This window comes from Pristiophorus japonicus, chromosome 12 (genome assembly GCF_044704955.1).
Source record: "Pristiophorus japonicus isolate sPriJap1 chromosome 12, sPriJap1.hap1, whole genome shotgun sequence".
NCBI lineage: Eukaryota > Metazoa > Chordata > Chondrichthyes > Pristiophoridae > Pristiophorus > Pristiophorus japonicus.
Window position 1 is genome coordinate 68,843,646 of NC_091988.1, and position 21,041 is coordinate 68,864,686.

The window sequence follows — 21,041 nt, forward strand, 5'->3', positions numbered from 1 at the left end:
ACAGTGACTTGCCCCTGAAATGTGCCGTATATGTGTGGCTATGTCTGTGTCTACATGGAATCAATAAGAGAGACTCCATTCCAGAACCTGGCCTGAGGCTTCACTCGCCCTGCAAATACCATTTGCAGTCGTCAGCAACCTCCAGCATTGACCACCGCAATCATTTACTGTCTGGAGGCCTTAGTAACCCTTCGCCACAATGTTCCTCCGTGTCTCCATATTCCTAGCTCTTCGCTGAAACATTTAAGTTATCTCTGTAACCACCTCTAGCCCCACAAACCCCAGGGATCTCTACGCTCCTCCAATTTCGGCCTCTTGCACATCCTCGATTTCCATCGTTCCACCATCGGTGGCTGTGCCTTCAGCTGGGCCCCAAGCTCTGGAATTCTCCCCCTAAACCTCTCCGCCTCTCTCTCCTCCTTTAAGACTCTCCATAAAACCTCCCTCTTTGACCAAGCTTTTGATCGCCTGTCCAAATATCGTTCGGCTGAGATGTTAAGCTGAAACCCCGTCTATCCTCTCAAGTGAATGTAAAAGATCCCACAACCACTATTTCGAAGAAGAGCAGGGGAGTTATCCCTGGTGTCCTGGCCAATATTTATCCCTCAATCAACATCACTAAAACAGATTATCTGTTCATTAACATATTGCTGTTTGTGGGAGCTTGTGGTGCGCAAATTGGCTGTCGTGTTCCCCACATTACAACAGTGACTACACTCCAAAAAGTACTTCATTGGCTGAAAAGCGCTTTGAGATATCCGGTGGTTGTGAAAGGCGCTGTTGAAATGCAAGTCTTTCTTTTATGTGGCTCGATGCCAAATTTTGTTTGATTTACGCTCCTGTGAAGCGGCTTGGGCTGTTTTACTAAGTTGAAGATGCTATATTAATGTAAGTTGTTGTTGGCGATCCCGCGTGTGCTTTGGACACCGGCCCCAACACGGGGTGATACAAACTGCGTTCTGCAGGATTTTATTTCCAATTGAAGTCAAAGGAAAAGAAAGTGAGACGGGACGTAAAAGCGGGCGGCAGATTATCTCCGTCCGAGATCTTGATTCTGTCCGGGGTTTTGTGTTTTAAGGGGTGGAATGTTCTAATGAATGATGTTTTTGAAGCAAATTCCATTTTTAGATGGAAAAGCAAACAAACAGTTGATTATCACCATGTTTGAGATTCTCCGAAAGTCGCAACAGTCCCAGAGAAAGTTTGACCCCGACCGTATTGTTTGCATTTGTCTGGGAGGGAAGTCGCCAGGGACAAATGGCGAGGAAGGGATTGGCAGAGCACACTGAGAGCTGACTGGGAGGGGGCGCAGTCTGGGAATCTCAAGGCCCTGGGTTTGATAAGGGTCACTTACCTCTGGTCTGTGTGCAGTCCGCGCTGGGAGCCAGGGTCTGCAGCTGTTGCCAGGTCCTGCGAGGCAGGGTGACGGCCCTATTGATGGTTACACATCAGAAAATGTCGCAGATAGGGAGAGGGAATGGGCAGCTGGCGTTGGAATGTGTATCTTTATAACTGGAGACTTCGGCTTAATATACCCACCGAGATTTGGAGCATTACATTATACACAGGAATGGGTTATTATTAGACAATACATGAGTCTAAATTAAGTCGAGGAGCAAAGGGATCTGGGGAACAGGTTATATGCGTGACAAGCAGTGACGCAAGTTAGCAAGGCCATTTAACAAAAAACAAGCACTAGGGTTCATTTCTAGAGGGGTAGAATTGAAAAGTAGAGAAGTTATGTTAAACATGTACAGAACCTTGGTTAGACCACACTTGGAGTACTGTGCACAGTTCTGGTCTCCATATTATGAAAAGGATATAGAGGCACTGGAGAAGGTGCAAAAAAGATTCACAAGGCTGATACCAGAACTGAGAGATTATACCTACCATGAAAGAATGATCAGGCTGGGGCTCTTTTCTCTAGAAAAGGGAAGGCTGAAGGGATGACCTGATAGAGGTCTTTAAGATTATGAAAGGGTTCGATAGGGTAGACGTAGAGAAGACGTTTCCACTTGTGTAGGAGACCATAAATATAAGATAGTCACTGTGGTGTATGTAGCACACAAATCACTGACTCCACACGGTCTGGTGTAAATCTAACTGCTGTGACCTTCGTCCTTTATTGTTCAGCTCCAGAGTGCCTCTCAGGTGAGGTGGTCAGCCTTATATAGCGCCTGTTCTAGGTACTTCCAGGTTTCCCACCACAGCGCTCTCTGTGGTGTGGCATAGTGCTTACATTACATTTAAGGTACCAGGACGATACACACATCATTACATAACATCACCTTCCCCCGCCACCAGGACGCAGGACAATGATACATACATCAATACATAACATCACACTTGTTCAACGGAAGGCAGGTAGGCATGGACAGCGCGTTAGTGTGGTACATATTATTGACTGGTATCGGATCCTTGATTTCCTTGTTAGCCCTTATCATTAATTGTACTTCATCCATTATTTTACACAAATAAGTGGCCATTCAGCATTAAAAAATTAATTCTTATTATAAATTCGCCATCTCACATTAACATAGCTCATTTTAGACTCGCTCTGCCTTACAGAAGTCCTTTGTGGGGACCACCTCTTGGTAAGGCCCTTTTAAGACTCCCGGGTGCATTTCCTTTTTAAGGCGCCATCTTTGATGCAGGAGGATTCCACGAGGCTTTTCCTTGGGCGCCGCCTTATTTGATGCTCTGCTGCTCTGAACACGATATCGCCGCCATCTTCTTCTCCGCCGCTCCAGATGCCCTCCGCCGTCGCAGCCTCCGCTCCCCTCCGCTGCCACCTGACTTGCTGCCTCTCCTGCGGCCGTCGTGGCCTCTCCAGCGGCCGCACTTGCCGCCTCCCCCATGGCCTCCGTAGCGGCCTCCCATGTGGCCGCCGTGGCTGCCGACCTCCAGCTGCTGCCGCCGGCCGACGCTAACAGCTCCTCGGCGGGGTCCGCCCAACGGCAACTTCCTCGGCGGGGCTCTTCCGATCCGCCAGCCATCCTGGATCCCTCCCCCACCCACTAGGCCCCTCTCTGCAGGGCTGCTTGCTTGTGGGGGCTAAGGCTGCAGGATCTCTGTGTGTGAGATCCGGGCCTGGGGCTTGCCTGTGGGTGGATTGAGGCTGCAGCTCCAGCTCGGTCAGCGTGCTCTCTGGGGACCATATTGGCGGGGGTTCAGCGGCGGCACTACGGCTTTGCGCCACAGTCTCCTGCGCTCGCAGATTGTGATGTCATCACCGTGCATAATACCCCGACCCCAAAATTCACTTTCGCCCCCGGCAGCAGTGCCGGGTGAGAAACACCGGCAGCTGCAGGAGACACGGATCTGGCAGCCGGCCGCTACTGGGTCGATGATTAAAGGCGAGGTGGCCCAGGTGAGAATTTAAAAAAAACTTACCTTTCTTGATATCGTTTTCCTCGCGGGTTCCTGCCCGCGCTCGATCACCTGCTCTCTGCTCAAGTGCCAGGCTGATTGCGTGGGTTTGCTGCTCCCTTAATGGGCTAGGGGTAGATCCGTTTTAAATGACTGAGCCTGCAGCAATGGATCTTCCCTTTAAGGGAGGGAAAGGCACTTTGAACATGGCAGCGCTGCGCCGTCCAGTGTGAGGTTTCTGCCTCGCCCGTGTCCTTTAGCGCTCCAAGAAGGAAGTGGAGTGCTTGATTTAGTGCTCCCCTTCCTTCCTGAAGCATTAACGCCAATTGTTTGAGAGCAGGGAAACATTAGCGCCCGGCGTTAAGATTCCCAGCTTTCAAAAGTTACCGCCCCCAAACAGGGTGATAATGAATCTCTCCACCTAGTCTGCTAGCTGTCCTCATAATTTAACCCTTTTAGCCCCATTATCATTCTGGTGAATCTGCGCTGCTCCCCCTCCGAGGCCGATATATCCTCCCTGAGGGGCGGGGCCCTGAACTGAACCCAGTTAGTCCAGAGAGGGCTACCCAGAGCTTTATACAACATTAACATAACTTCTACCTCTTTATATTCCATCCCCCTTGAGACAACAATACTGGGTCCAGATTAACCTCCACCCGCTAGGTCACAGAGTGAAGTAAAGTTTGGTTTAACTCCCAAATCGATGTGTAAATGTCTCGATCGATGTGGTACTAAGCCCAGTTTGGGGTGAACTCATTGGTTGTGGAGTTTCCCAACCCCCTCCCCGCTGCCTCTTCCCGGCAACCCACCCAAGGGGCTGTTCTCCCTTATGTGAGTCTAGAAAATTGAGCATTATAATCCAGGCTGACACACCAGTGCAGTGCTGAGGGAGCGCTGCACTGTCGGAGGGGCAATGCTGAGGGAGCATTGCACAGTTGGAGGGGCAATGCTGAGGGAGCGCTGCACAGTTGGAGGGTCAATACTGAGGGAGCGCTGCACTGTCGGAGGGGCAGTACTGAGGGAGCACTGCACTGTCGGAGGGGCAATGTTGAGGGAGCGCTGCACAATTGGAGGGTCAGTACTGAGGGAGCACTGCACTGTCAGAGAGGCAGTACTGAGGGAATGCTGCACTGTCGGATGTGCCACCTTTCGGATGAAACGTTAAACCGAGACCTCGTCTGCTCTCTCAGTTGGGCGTAAAAGATTCCACGGCCACTATTTCAAAGATGAGCAGGGGAGTTCTCATTGGTGTCCTAGGCCAATATCTATCTCTCAATCAACATCACTAAAACAGATTATCTTGTCATGATCACATTGTTTTTTGTGGGAGCTTGCCATGCACACATTACAACAGTGACTACACTTCAAAAAGTACTTCATTGGCTGTAAAGGTCCTAAGGTTCTGAGATGGCCGGGGGGGAGTTGGAATCGGGAGCTATTCGCCTGTGTTAGGCATCGTGGCCGAGCAGAAACCCACCCTTGGCTGATGTTCACAGGCAGCATTTCCCAGCTAAGGTCACTGTATAGCCAGTGGGAGTGGGAACATTGGCCAAATTTCCTTGGGGGCTCTCCACCTGTCCTAGGGACACCAGGGAGCTGACGCTAACTATGCTGATTCAGTAGTGCAGCCCTATCCCCGTACAGCAGAGGAAATGCGAGTGTTAGAGTTATATAGTGCCTTTCATGACCACCAGACGTCTCAAAGTGCTTTACAGCCAATGAAGTACTTTTGGAGTGCAGTCACTGTTATAATGTGGAAACGTGGCAGCCAATTTGTGCACAACAAGTTCCCACAAACAGCAATGTGTTAATACCAGATAATCTGTTTTTGTTATGCTGATTGAGGGATAAATATTGGCCAGGACAACCGGGATAACTCCCCTTCTCTTCTTTGAAATAGTGCCATGGGATCGTTTACGTCCACCTGAGAGAGCATACGGAGACCCATTTAACATCTCATCCAAAAGACAGCACATCCAAAGGCGCAGCTCTCTCTCAGAACTGCCTCTCTGACAGTGCAGTGCTCCCTCAGTACTGACCCTCCAACTGTGCAGCGCTTCCTCAGTACTGCCCCTCTGACAGTGCAGCATTCCCTAAGTACTGTCCCTCCGACAGTGCAGCACTCCCTCAGTACTGCCCCTCCGACAGCGCAGCACTCCCTCAGTACCGCCCCTCCAACAGTGCAACGTTCCCTCAGTACTGCCCCTCCGACAGTGCAGCACTCCCTCAGTACTGTCCCTCCAACAGTGCAGCACTCCCTCAGTACTGTCCCTCCGACAGTGCAGCACTCCCTCAGTACTGCCCCTCCGACAGCGCAGCACTCCCTCAGTACCGCCCCTCCAACAGTGCAACGTTCCCTCAGTACTGCCCCTCCGACAGTGCAGCACTCCCTCAGTACTGCCCCTCTGACAGTGCAGCACACACTCAGTACTGCCCCTCTGACAGTGCAGTGCTCCCTCAGTACTGACCCTCCAACTGTGCAGCGCTTCCTCAGTACTGCCCCTCTGACAGTGCAGCACTCCCTCAGTACTGTCCCTCCGACAGTGCAGCACTCCCTCAGTACTGTCCCTCCGACAGCGCAGCACTCCCTCAGTACCGCCCCTCCAACAGTGCAACGTTCCCTCAGTACTGCCCCTCCGACAGTGTGGCGCTCCCTCAGTATTGCCCCTCCAACAGTGCAGCACACCCTCAGTACTGCCGCTCCGACAGTGCAGTGCTCCCTCAGTACTGCCGCTCCGACAGTGCAGTGCTCCCTCAGTACTGGCATCGGAGTGTCAGACTACATTTATATGCTCAAATCCCTGGAGTGGGACTTGAACCCACAACCTTCTGCTCAGCCTCTGAAGCACACTGACACTGCAGAGCAGGCGACCGAATCCTTTCCTGAGCCTCGATCTCCAACCTACAGCCCGCCCCCCCGTGGCCCTCCCCTCAGTCACTGATGCACCTTTACAATCCATCAGAGACTGCTCGACACAAGCCCATTGTCTTGAAAACCGATCAGTGAACCCAATGCCCTGACCTTTTAATCTCCATGGCAACTCATTCACTGCAATTTTGGATTCATTAAACTCTCTTTAGGGCTTGCGAGTGTTTACAGTGGGCGATTAGAGTTAATGTGTGCGCTATCCAAATATTTAATGATAAGCCCCTACTGCACTGATAAGGCTATCCCGGATAAAACGGAGCAACTTTCTTGTGCTATGTGATGCATCAAACCAAGAGGCACAAACTCCAACCGTACTTGGTACACAGCGGTTTAAACTCCGTGTGCTGTGAGGTACAACTGTGTAAAAAAAAAATCAACAAGATGTCAAAAGCGTTGGGAGTGGCATCAAAATCTTTGCCCTGACATTTGAGATCCATGGTTAGACCTCACCGGGAGAGCCTTCATAAAAACAATATGTTCCTATTTCAGCATCAAACACTCCCAGGGCAGGCACAACACGGGTTAGATACAGAGTAAAGCTCCCTCTACACTGTCCCATCAAACACTCCCAGGGCAGGTACAGCACGGGTTAGATACAGAGTAAAGCTTCCTCTACACTGTCCCATCAAACACTCCCAGGGCAGGTACAGCACGGGTTAGATACAGAGTAAAGCTCCCTCTACACTGTCCCATCAAACACTCCCAGGGCAGGTACGGCACAGGTTATTTTACAAATATTTTGTATCGGTCATCACGGTAGAAGACACTAAAAACACAAAAAGTTAATATGCAGGTACAGCAAGTAATCAGGAAGGCAAATGGAATGTTGGCCTTTTTTGCAAGGGGGATAGAGTATGAAAGCAGAGAAGTCCTGCTACAACTGTACAGGGTATTGGTGAGGCCACACCTGGAGTACTGCGTACAGTTTTGGTCTCCATATTTAAGGAAGGATATACTTGCATTGGAGGCTGTTCAGAGAAGGTTCACTAGGTTGATTCCGGAGATGAGGAGGTTGACTTATGAAGAAAGGTTGAGTAGGTTGGGCCTATACTCATTGGAGTTCAGAAGAATGAGAGCAGATCTTATCGAAACATATAAAATAATGAGGGGGCTCGACAAGGTGGATGCAGAAAGGATATTTCCACTCATAGGGGAAACTAAGACTCGGGGGCATAGTCTCAGAATAAGGGGCCGCCCATTTAAAACTAAGATTGGGAGAAATTTCTTCTCTCAGAGGGTTGTAAATCTCTGGAATTCTCTGCCCTCGAGAGCTGTGGAGGCTGGGTCATTGAATCTATTTAAGGAGAAGATAGACAGAATTTTGAGCGATAAGGAAATAAAGGGTTATGGGGAGCAGGCAGGGAAGTGGAGCTGAGTCCATGATCAGATCAGCCATGATTTTATTGAATGGCGGAGTCAGATACGCATTAGATGCAGAAGACAATATATGAAGGAGTGAAGCTCCCTCTACAGTGTCCCATCAAACATTCCCAGGGCAGGTACAGCAGGGGTTAGATACAGAGTAAATCTCCCTCTACACTCGCCGTGCTAACTCACTGCTGACGACTGGCCAGTGGTGGTGAGCAACCAGATAGTAGAATCTTATGCCAACAACATTCAGCGGCTGCATTAATCGAGGTGGGAATGGGGAAGGGGGAGGTGAAGAACATCATAGAAACATAGAAAATAGGTGCAGGAGCAGGCCATTCAGCCCTTCTAGCCTGCACCGCCATTCAATGAGTTCATGGCTGAACATGAAACTTCAGTACCCCCTTCCTGCTTTCTCGCCATACCCCTTGATCCCCCGAGTAGTAAGGACTTCATCTAACTCCCTTTTGAATATATTTAGTGAATTGGCCCCAACCACTTTCTGTGGCAGACAATTCCACAGGTTCACCACTCTCTGGGTGAAGAAGTCCCACCTCATCTCAGTCCTAAATGGCTTACCCCTTATCCTTAGACTGTGACCCCTGGTTCTGGACTTCCCCAACATTGGGAACATTCTTCCTGCATCTAACCTGTCTAAACCCGTCAGAATTTTAAACGTTTCTATGAGGTCCCCTCTCATTCTTCTGAACTCCAGTGAATACAAGCCCAGTTGATCCAGTCTTTCTTGATAGGCCAGTCCCACCATCCCGGGAATCAGTCTGGTGAATCTTCGCTGCACTCCCTCAATAGCAAGAATGTCCTTCCTCAAGTTAGGAGACCAAAATTGTACACAATACTCCAGGTGTGGCCTCACCAAGGCCCTGTACAACTGTAGCAACACCTCCCTGCCCCTGTACTCAAATCCCCTCGCTATGAAGGCCAACATGCCATTTGCTTTCTTAACCGCCTGCTGTACCTGCATGCCAACCTTCAATGACTGATGTACCATGACACCCAGGTCTCGTTGCACCTTCCCTTTTCCTAATCTGTCACCATTCAGATAATAGTCTGTCTCTCTGTTTTTACCACCAAAGTGGATAACCTCACATTTATCCACATTATACTTCATCTGCCATGCATTTGCCCACTCACCTAACCTATCCAAGTCACTCTGCAGCCTCATAGCATCCTCCTCGCAGCTCACACTGCCACCCAACTTAGTGTCATCCGCAAATTTGGAGATACTACATTTAATCCCCTCGTCTAAATTATTAATGTACAATGTAAACAGCTGGGGCCCCAGCACAGAACCTTGCGGTACCCCACTAGTCACTGCCTGCCATTCTGAAAAGTACCCATTTACTCCTACTCTTTGCTTCCTGTCTGACAACCAGTTCTCAATCCACGTCAGCACACTACCCCCAATCCCATGTGCTTTAACTTTGCACATTAATCTCTTGTGTGGGACCTTGTCGAAAGCCTTCTGAAAGTCCAAATATACCACATCAACTGGTTCTCCTTTGTCCACGTTACTGGAAACATCCTCAAAAAATTCCAGAAGATTTGTCAAGCATGATTTCCCCTTCACAAATCCATGCTGACTTGGACCTATCATGTCACCATTTTCCAAATGCGCTACTATGACATTCTTAATAATTGATTCCATCATTTTACCCACTACTGAGGTCAGGCTGACCGGTCTATAATTCCCTGTTTTCTCTTTCTCTCCTTTTTTAAAAAGTGAGGTTACATTGGCTACCCTCCACTCGATAGGAACTGATCCAGAGTCAATGGAATGTTGGAAAATGACTGTCAATGCATCCGCTATTTCCAAGGCCACCTCCTTAAGTACTCTGGGATGCAGTCCATCAGGCCCTGGGGATTTATCAGCCTTCAATCCCATCAATTTCCCCAACACAATTTCCCGACTAATAAAGATTTCCCTCAGTTCCTCCTCCTTACTGGACCCTCTGACCCCTTTTATATCCGGAAGGTTGTTTGTGTCCTCCTTAGTGAATACTGAACCAAAGTACTTGTTCAATTGGTCTGCCATTTCTTTGTTCCCCGTTATGACTTCCCCTGATTCTGACTGCAGGGGATCTACGTTTGTCTTTACTAACCTTTTTCTCTTTACATACCTATAGAAACTTTTGCAATCCGCCTTAATGTTCCCTGCAAGCTTCTTCTCGTACTCCATTTTCCCTGCCCTAATCAAACCCTTTGTCCTCCTCTGCTGAGTTCTAAATTTCTCCCAGTCCCCAGGTTCACTGCTATTTCTGGCCAATTTGTATGCCACTTCTTTGGCTTGAATACTCTCCCTGATTTCCCTAGATAGCCACGGTTGAGCCACCTTCCCTTTTTTATTTTTACGCCAGACAGAAATGTACAATTGTTGTAATTCATCCATGCGGTCTCTAAATGTCTGCCATTGCCCATCCACAGTCAACCCCTTAAGTATCATTCGCCAATCTATCCTAGCCAATTCACGCCTCATACCTTCAAAGTTACCCTTCTTTAAGTTCTGGACCATGGTCTCTGAATTAACTGTATCATTCTCCATCCTAATGCAGAATTCCACCATATTATGGTCACTCTTCCCCAAGGGGCCTCGCAAAATGAGATTGCTAATTAGTCCTCTCTCATTACACAACACCCAGTCTAAGATGGCCTCCCCCCTAGTTGGTTCCTCGACATATTGGTCTAGAAAACCATCCCTTATGCACTCCAGGAAATCCTCCTCCACCGTATTGCTTCCAGTTTGGCTAGCCCAATCTATGTGCATATTAAAGTCACCCATTATAACTGCTGCACCTTTATTGCATGCACCCCTAATTTCCTGTTTGATGCCCTCCCCAACATCACTACTACTGTTTCGAGGTCTGTACACAACTCCCACTAACGTTTTTTGCCCTTTGGTGTTATGCAGCTCTACCCATATAGATTCCACATCATCCAAGCTAATGTCTTTCCTAACTATTACATTAATCTCCTCTTTAACCAGCAATGCTACCCCACCTCCTTTTCCTTTTATTCTCTCCTTCCTGAATGTTGAATACCCCTCGATGTTGAGTTCCCAGCCCTGATCATCCTGGAGCCACGTCTCCGTAATCCCAATCACATCATATTTGTTAACATCTATTTGCACAGTTAATTCATCCACCTTATTGCGGATACTCCTTGCATTAAGACACAAAGCCTTCAGGCTTGTTTTTTTAACATCTTTAAGGAGTCTGGATGCGGCCCAGTGAGAGTGGGCAGTCAGGGTATTCTCCCATTTGGGTGAGCTGCACACAGGATGAGATCCTGTAAATCCCCACTCCACAGGCGCCTGGCATCGCTGCAGCGCGAAAAGCTCACATCTATTCTCCATCGCCATCCTCACAGGCGCATCACCCCTTTAAACAGGTCAGACCCCCAGCTTCGGCCTGGCTCACTCGGAGCGGAACTCTCCGCCCACACCCTCCAGATTCCTGTGTATTAACTGCTTCTGTGGAATGGAAAATGATTCAGTGTGAGCAAGGGGCCGTCCAACTCTGGAAGCTGGAGATTCTAATGCGTGTGTGCCAGTCTTTCTCTGTCTCCCTCACACTTTCTCACTTTCTCTCTCTCTCTTTCTCTCAGTCTCTCTCTTTCAATGTCTTTCTCATTTGCTGTCTCCCTCACCCTCACTCTGTCTCTCTCACTATCTATTTTTCTCTCCCTAACCGTGAGGGCACTGATGCGGATTGTAGCACCCTGATTGCCTGAGATCAACTGACTGACACAGACCTGGGATGGAAAGAAAGAAAAACTTGGATTTCTGCAGCACCTTTCACGACCACCGGACGTCCCAAAGTGCTTTGCAGCCAATGAAGTACTTTTGGAGTGTAGTCACTGTTGTAATATGGGAAATGCAGCAGCCAATTTGCGCATAGCATGCTCCCACAAACAGCAATGTGATAATGATCAGATAATCTTTTTTTTATGTTGTGTTGATTGAGGAATAAATATTAGCAAGGACACCGGGAATAACTCCCCTGCTCTTTTTTGAAATAGTGCCAGGGGATCTTTCACATCCACCTGAGAGAGCAGACGGGACCTCAGATTAACGTCTCATCTGAAAGACGGCACCTCCAACAGTGCAGCTCTCCTTCAGTACCGCCTCTCAGACAGTGCAGCAGCGCTCACTCAGCACTGCCCCTCCGACAGAGCAGCGCTCCCTCAGTACTGCCCCTCCGACAGTGCAGCGCTCCCTCAGCACTGCCCCTCCGACAGTGCAGCGCTCCCTCAGTACTGCCCCTCAGACAGTGCAGCGCTCCCTCAGTACTGCCCTTCCCTCAGTACTGCCCCTCCGACAGTGCAGCGCTCCCTCAGCACTGCCCCTCCGACAGTGCAGCGCTCTCCTCAGCACTGCCCCTCCGACAGTGCAGCGCTCTCTCAGTACTGCCACTCTGACAGTGCGGCGCTCCCTCAGTACTGCCCCTCCGACAGTGCGGCATTCCCTCAGTACTGCCCCTCCGACAGTGCAGCGCTCCCTCAGTACTGCCTAGATTTTTGTGCTCAAGTTGCTGGAGTGGGATCTGAACCCACAACCTTCTGACTCAGAGGTGAGAGAGAGTGTGCTGCCCACTGAGCCCAGACTGGAACCTTCGGCCTGTGGTCAATGAGGCTCTGGTATAACACTGGGCGGAGCCATTACCCACTGAGCCAGCTTTGGGACAATACTTGCGTTTACGAAGCTCCCTTTAACATAGAAACACACCTCAAGGTGCTTCAGAGACAAACGACCAAATGTGGATGGCGAGAATTGCGGAAGGCACTGCAGGGCATGGTGCTGACTGAGGCTCACTGATTCTGGCCTCCGGTTATGGTTCCCATTTCGGATCAGCAGACCAGATCCGGGCAGATCCTGGCTGCATTCGGATGAGTCAGGTGGATCAGAGGGTTGTTTTCTGACCCTACACTTTCCCACATTCGAATATTTTCAGGGCTCCAAATCAAATGTCACTGACTAGGGAAAAAAACTGACTGAGAAATCCAGCTATAAAAAACCCCGGAATTTCTGAATTTGTTCCCGCTGAGTCCAGCTGCAGGAAGCGGACCGCTTGCCCACCATCTCCCGCCCTTCCTGCTCCTGCACTGCTTCTGATAAACCAGCGAGCCCATTACTAATCTCAAATGCTGTGTGAAATGGAACATTTCCTGACACATTTACTGACCGATTGCTGTGATTTCTTTTTGACTTGAAGCTGAGTCTCCCTGTTCACTGGTGTTTGATGGGACAATGTAGAGGGAGCTTTACTCTGTATCTAACCCGTGCTGTACCTGCCCTGGGACTGTTTGATGGGACAGTGTAGAGGGAGCTTTACTCTGTATCTAACCCGTGCTGTACCTGCCCTGGGAGTGTTTGATGGGACAGTGTACAGGGAGTTTTACTCTGTATCCTAACCCGTGCTGTACCTGCCCTGGGAGTGTTTGATGGGACAATGTAGAGGGAGCTTTACTCTGTATCTAACCCGTGCTGTACCTGCCCTGGGACTGTTTGATGGGACAGTGTAGAGGGAGCTTTACTCTGTATCTAACCCGTGCTGTACCTGCCCTGAAAGTGTTTGACGGGACACAGTAGAGGGAGCTTCACTCCTTCATATTGCCCTCCTCCTCCTCTCCACCCCTCCCTCTATTATTCTCTTTAAAAATTGTTAGATGATGTTAAGTGCCAAGCAGATTTTCTCCCGATTTCCTCACACCAGCACCGAGGCTGCAGTGACGTGCGGTGTAGCTTTCATAAACTGGACACAACGGTACACAGTCACTCGATCACATGATCAGCACCGAGTCAAACTGTGCTCTTTCTGCCCAAATTGCGCACCACCAACTCACCCTGTCAGAGGAGCAGGAGCAGTGTGCAAGGACAGTCATCGGGATCACAGGCAGACTGAGATACCTCGGAGAGAGAAAGAGAGAGAGAGAGAGAGAGAGAGAGAGAGAGAGCGAGAAAAAGAGCCCCGAGCGGGGAGAAAGAGAGAGAACGAGAGAGTGAACGAGCCCCGGGGTGGGGGGGGGAGAGAGAGCGAGAAAGAGCAAGAAAGAGAGCCCTGGGGGAGAGCGAGAGAGATAGAGAGAGCGAACAAGCCCCGGGAGGGAGCGAGAGAGAGAGAGAGACAGGGGGAGAGAGAGAGAGAGACAGGGGGAGAGAGAGAGAGAGAGACAGTGGGTGGGGGAGGGGAGAGAGAGAGAGAGAGACAGGGGGAGAGAGAGCGAGAGAGAGAGAGACGGGGGAGAGAGAGAGACAAACAGAGGGAAAGAGACAGGGGGAAAGAGAGACAGGGCGAGAGAGAGAGAGAGACTGGGGTGGGAGAGAGAGAGAAAGAGACAGAGGGAGAGAGAGAGAGAGATGGGGAGAGAGAGAAACAGACAAGGGGAGAGAGAGAGACAGACAGGGGGAGAGAGAGACAGACAGGGGAGGGAGAGAGACAGGGAGAGAGAGAGGAGGAGAGAGAGAGAGAGAGAGAGAGAGGGGTGAGAGAGAGAGGGGGGAGAGAGAGGGGGGGAGAGAGACAGGGATCCCTGGGAGAGAGAGAGAGAGAGAGAGAGACAGAGAGAGAGAGGGGGAGAAGAGCGTGCCCCGGGGGGAGAGAGAGCCAGAGGGAGACAGGGGGAGAGAGAGAGAGGCGGATGTTGGGCGGGGGGGGGGAGAGAGAGAGAGGGGGAGAGGAGAGAGAGAAGCGGGGGGGGGAGGAGAGAGAGAAGCGGGGGGGGGAGGAAAGAGAGAGAGGCTGGGGGGGCAGAGAGGCGGGGGAGAAGAGAGAGGCTGGGAGGGGAGAGAGGCTGGGGGGGAGAGAGAGGCAGCGGTGGGGGGGGGACAGAGAAAGAGAGAGGCTGCGGGGGGGGGAGAGAGGCGCTGCGGGGGAGGGAGAGAGAGAGAGCGAGGCAGCAGGGGGAGAGAGAGGTGGGGAGGGAGAGAGAGAGGCGAGGGGGGAGAGAGAGGTGGGGGAGAGAGAGAGGCTGTGGGGTGAGAGAGCGAGGCAGCGGGGGAAAGAGAGCGAGACAGCGGGGGCAGAGAGAGAGAGGCGGGGAGGGAGAGAGAGGCGGGGGAGAGAGAGAGAAGGAGGCAGGGGGAGAGAGAGAAAGAGAGAGGCAGGGAGAGAGAGGCGGTGGGGGAGAGGAAGAGAGAGAGAAGAACCTCTTGGCATTCCCTCAGCTCTCCCACCTCAGGCAGTCGGATTTGTTTATGGGCAATGGGTAATTGTTTATTTTATATCACAGTTTGTAATATATAAACAAATGCTGGAGATTATTTTGGTGGAGAGGATTGTTTTTTTCTCTTCAATCATTTATGTTACAAGCTGGGGAAAAATGTTAAATAAGAACCAAACTTCGCCCAGAGCATGGATTGGGAAATGGTTACCCAGCAAACTGCTTGTCTGGGTGTTGCTCATCATTCAACTGAAGAGCGTCTGAAGGTACCACACAGCCAGTGTTACATTACACTCAAGAGCGCAATGACAGCATTGCAGCCTCAGCGTGAACATCACCAACCCTCTCCCATTGTCCTACAGTCTCCACCAACTGAAGATGAATATCTCCGACAGTGCAGACCCTCGGAGAATCATCGTAGCCACATCACAAATATCTTCTACAGCACCTCCCAAACCCGCCACCTCTACCACCTAGAAGAACAAGGGCAGCAGGTGTATGGGAACACCACCACCTCCAAGTTCCCCTCCAAGTCACACACCATCCTGACTTGGAAATATATCGCTGTTCCTTCAACGTCGCCGGGTCAAAATCCTGGAACTCCCTCCCTAACAGCATTGTGGGAGCACCTTCACCACACGGACTGCAGCGGTTCAAGAAGACGGCTCACCACCACCTTCTCAAGGGGCAATTAGGGATGGGCAATAAATGCTGGCCTTGCTTGTGACAGTCACACCCCGAAAAGGAATTTTTTTTAAAGTCACACACTCACACATGCACTCCCTCACACTTACACACACCTACACTCCCTCACACACCGACTCGCACACACACACACAATGCACACACCACGCACTCACACTCGTGCACACACACACCAGCCTACATAAAGATTCTCAGAAACAGCAATAAACAGAAGACAGCAGGGGAGAATAAATTGGGCACATGGTCGGAGTGAAGAACATGTTTTGAAATCTATTTTCACTCGCTCCCGTAATGCTGTCGAAGCTTCCAACAGGAAGTTCAGTTGGAGCAGAGCTGACTTTCAGCTCACTGTCTGCAGATACCATTAACACAGGATCAGTGTACCTAACCCCCCCACCCCAATGCCCCTCGAAGCGAGGACTTTAATGAATGCTATTGTGCCTGCCAGCTGTCGGTAAGGATTTAGAAACAGAGCACAGCTGGAATGCCGGGTCACACACGCTCAGTACAGAAATGCACTGATGGCCTAATAAGCACTTCTCCAAAATAAACCACATTCCATGGCGCGGTTAGTGTTACCCATGAACATTCATCACTGACTCCTCGCCACTTCATTTACGAAGAAAAGTGTATTAAATAGGCAACCGTCTCACTCTGAGTTAGGGAAGCAAAACTATACTTGCAATCTTCATAAATGTATGTAGCACATGATTATAACCAGACCTGTACCCACCAGTATTGTATCCCAGTGTTACAGTGACAGACCTGTACCCACCAGTACTGTACCCCAGTGTTACAGTAACAGACCTGTACCCACCAGTACTGTACCCCAGTGTTAGTGACAGATCTATACCCACCATTACTGTACCCCAGTGTTGTACAGTGACAGACCTGTACCCACCAGTACTGTACACCAGTGTTAGTGACAGACCTGCACCCACTAGTACTGTAACCCAGTGTTATACAGTGACAGACCTGTACCCACTAGTACTGTACCCCATTGTTATACAGTGACAGACCTGTACCCACCAGTACTGTATCCCAGTGTTATACAGTGACAGACCTGTACCCACAAGTACTGTACCCCAGTGTTATACAGTGACAGACCTGTACCCACTAGTACTGTACCCCAGTGTTATACAGTGACAGACCTGTACCCACTAGTACTGTACACCAGTGTTAGTGACAGACCTGTACCCACCAGTACTGTATCCCAGTGTTATACAGTGACAGACCTGTACCCACTAGTACTGTACCCCAGTGTTATACAGTGACAGACCTGTACCCACTAGTACTGTACCCCAGTGTTATACAGTGACAGACCTGTACCCACTAGTACTGTACCCCAGTGTTATACAGTGACAGACCTGTACCCATCAGTACTGTACCCCAGTGTTATACAGTGACAGACCTGTACCCATCAGTAATGTACCCCAGTGTTATACAGTGACAGACCTGTATCCACTAGTACTGTACCCCAGTGTTATACAGTGACAGACCTGTACCCATCAGTACAGTACACCAGTGTTATACAGTGACAGACCTGTACCCACTAGTACTGTACCCCAGTGTTATACAGTGACAGACCTGTACCCATCAGTACTGTACCCCAGTGTTATACAGTGACAGACCTGTACCCACTAGTACTGTACCCCAGTGTTATACAGTGACAGACCTGTACCCATCAGTACTGTACCCCATTGTTATACAGTGACAGACCTGTACCCACTAGTACTGTACCCCAGTGTTATACAGTGACAGACCTGTACCCATCAGTACTGTACCCCAGTGTTATACAGTGACAGACCTGTACCCACTAGTACTGTACCCCAGTGTTATACAGTGACAGACCTGTACCCATCAGTACTGTACCCCAGTGTTATACAGTGACAGACCTGTACCCATCAGTACTGTACCCCAGTGTTATACAGTGACAGACCTGTACCCACTAGTACTGTACCCCAGTGTTATACAGTGACAGACCTGTACCCATCAGTACTGTACCCCAGTGTTATACAGTGACAGACCTGTACCCACTAGTACTGTACCCCAGTGTTATACAGTGACAGACCTGTACCCATCAGTACTGTACCCCAGTGTTATACAGTGACAGACCTGTACCCATCAGTACTGTACCCCAGTGTTATACAGTGACAGACCTGTACCCATCAGTACTGTACCCCAGTGTTATACAGTGACAGACCTGTACCCACCAGTTCTGTACCCCAGTGTTATACAGTGACAGACCTGTATCCACTAGTACTGTACACCAGTGTTAGTGACAGACCTACACCCACTAGTACTGTACCCCAGTGTTATACAGTGATAGACCTGTACCCAGCAGTACTGTACCCCAGTGTTATACAGTGACAGACCTGTACCCACCAGTACTGTACACCAGTGTTAGTGACAGACCTGCACCCACTAGTACTGTACCCCAGTGTTATACAGTGACAGACCTGTACCCACTAGTACTGTACCCCAGTGTTATACAGTGACAGACCCGTACCCACTAGTACTGTACCCCAGTGTTATACAGTGACAGACCTGTACCCATCAGTACTGTACCCCAGTGTTATACAGTGACAGACCTGTACCCATCAGTACTGTACCCCAGTGTTATACAGTGACAGACCTGTACCCATCAGTACTGTACCCCAGTGTTATACAGTGACAGACCTATATCCACTAGTACTGTACCCTAGTGTTATACAGTGATAGACTTGTACCCACCAGTACTCTACCCCAGTGTTATACAGCAGACCTGTACGCAGCAGTATGCTACCAGGATAAACCTCCAGGCACCAACCTAGGCATCAAATTCAGACACAACAGCGCACCCAATTCCATCGACCCTGCAAAGTCCTCAATAACATCTGGGAACTGATGCCAAGTTGGGAGAGCTGTCCCACAGACTAGTCAATCAACAGCCTGACATAGTCATACTCAGAATCAGACCTATCAGTCAATGTCCCAGACTTCTCCGTCACCATCCCTGTCAAACCACCGACAGGACAGACCCACCCGAGGTGGCTGCACAATGGTATTCAGTCGGGAGGAAGTGGCCCTAGGAGTCCTCAACATTGACTCTGGACCCTGTGAAGTCTCATGGCTTCAGGTCAAGCATGGGCAAGGAAACGTCTAGCTGATTACCACCTACTGCCCTCCCTCAGCTGATCAATCAGTACTCCTCAATATTGAACACCACTTGGAAGAAGCACTGAGAGTAGAAAGGGCACAGGATGTCCTCTAGGTGGGGGACTTCAATGTCTATATTTTACAATGGCTCGGTAGCACCACTACTGACCGAGCTACTGACCAAGCTGGCTGAGTCCTGAACGACATAGCTATCAGACTGGGCCTGCGGCAGGTGGTGAGAGAAACAACACGAGGAATTAGGGTATTTGAGCTTGTTCTCACCAGCACCTAAGTGCAAAAGACAAGGCTGAAGCGTTCGCAACCAGCTTCAGACAGAAGTGCCGAGTGGATGATCCATCGCAACCACCTCCTGAGGTCCCCACCATCACAGAAGCCAGTCTTCAGCCAATTCAATTCACTCCACGTGGTATCAAGCAATGGCAGAGCACACTGGATACAGCAAAGGCTACGGGTCCCAAGAACATCCCGGCTATAGTGCTGAAGACTTGTGCTGCAGAACTAGCTGTGCCTCTAGCCAAGCTATTCCAGTACAGCTACAACACTGGCACCTGACAATGTGGAACCCTGTCCATTCTCTCATCTTTGCCACAAGAGCCCTGGGCTCTTGGGGAAGGTGGTGAATGTACTCCTACAGTGCTGTTAGGGAGGGCGTTCCAGGATTTTGACCCAATGACGATGAAGGAATGGCAATATATTTCCAAGTCAGGATGATGTTTGACTTGGAGGGGAACTTGCAGGCGATGGTGTACCCATGCACCTGCTGCCCTTGTCATTCTAGGTGGTAGAGGTCGCGGGTTTGGGTGGTGCTGCCAAAGAAGCCTTGGCGAGTTGCTGCAGTGTATCTTGTAGATGGTGCACACTGCACAGTGCGCCGGTGGTGGAGGGAGTGAATGTTTAAGGTGGTGGATGGGGTGCTGATCAAGTGGGCTGCTTTGTCCTGGATGGTGTCGAGCTTCTTGAGTGTTGTTGGAGCTGCAACCATCCAGAATCGGAAAGGGGAAAATCAGCAGCATTTGGAAGCAGTCATCAGGGATCAGTGTAACAGGAATTCTAGGGATTAGTCCAGTGAAAGCCTGGAGCCGTGCAGTAGGAAATTCGGGAGTAGCCAGGCTGGTTAGTCTGGGAATCTGCTGCATCCCACCCATTCCTATTTTAGGAACTTGTAATCCAACAATGTAGTGTTTTTTATGTACTTATTCTTGCAAATGTGTGCAACAGTGGCCAGGCAGTGAAGGCAGTGAGCCAGTCTGACGGCGTGGGACTGGAATCACATGGAGAAGAGTCTGGGCAAGGGCAGGTTCTAGTCCCTGAGGGATGTAGTGGGGCCGGAGGACAATCGGTCAGATTTTTAAAAACTCATTTGAATCTGGTGCCAGTCCAGAAATGACCAGATTTACTAAATTCAAATTCTCTTCAAACTTAGGGGTTTGAACTCAGGATGTTAACCTGAGTTAACATAAATACCCACCCACCAGCTTAAAGTAGGAATATAGCTTCTAGATTTTGGAATGGAAACTTCTCAAAATATTTGCAATGAAATAGTTACTCACCGCAGCACAGAAGGAGCAGAAGGTTCATGGTAGCGGCCCTCGGTGTGAGAGGTTGCAGGAGACTCAGGAACTCCGGGATCCGGGACCCCCACCGCAACTCCTTCGATTTGCAAACTTTCTGGGAAAAGTTGAGATCGGAAGCAGGCGGGTCCCGCAGGATGAAAGACGCCTCCAAAAGCACCTGTCAGATCGTTTAATGCAAACTCCAGACTGCAGCCTCCCGCCCCGGGGCTGCAACTGACAAATCACAAACTGGTCACCAACTTTGCCCAGTGTCTCCGTCCTCAACCAGACCCTCCCAGCCCAGCTCTCCCCCCCCGTCCAGCGCCCGAGGTATTTCAAGCTGCCTGTTCGCCGGGAGAGAGGCGAAGAACCGCAGTGGATCAGAGCTGGGATCGGATTGAGAGACGACTGAGAATGGAGGCAGAGTGACTCTGGGAGTGGAGACAGAATGAGACTGGTAGTGGAGGCAGAGTGAGTCTGGGAGTGGAGGTAGAGTGAGTCTGGGAGTGGAGCCAGAGTAACTGGGAGTGGAGGCAGAGTGAGTCTGGGAGTGGAGGTAGAGTGAGTCTGGGAGTGGAGCCAGAGTGAGTCTGGGAGTGGAGACAGAATGAGACGGGGAGTGGAGGCAGAGTGAGTCTGGGAGTGGAGGCAGAGTGAGTCTGGGAGTGGAGGCAGAGTGAGTCTGGGAGTGGAGCCAGAGTGACTGGGAGTGGAGGCAGAGTGAGTCTGGGAGTGGAGGCAGAGTGAGTCTGGGAGTGGAGGCAGAGTGAGTCTGGGAGTGG

At 50.2% G+C, this 21,041-nt stretch overlaps 1 protein-coding gene across 2 annotated transcripts in view; it reads right to left on the reverse strand.

Moving 5' to 3' along the window:
* Window positions 1–20,447, reverse strand: part of lamb2 (laminin, beta 2 (laminin S)) — a 143,114-nt gene extending 122,667 nt beyond the window's left edge. For both annotated transcript variants that reach the window (XM_070895629.1, XM_070895628.1), the window contains exon 1: window positions 20,257–20,447. In XM_070895629.1, the coding sequence (XP_070751730.1) occupies window positions 20,257–20,284 (28 nt within the window). In that variant the 5' untranslated portion in view covers window positions 20,285–20,447. The remainder of the gene's footprint in view (window positions 1–20,256) is intronic.
* Between the last annotated feature and the right edge of the window lie 594 nt (window positions 20,448–21,041).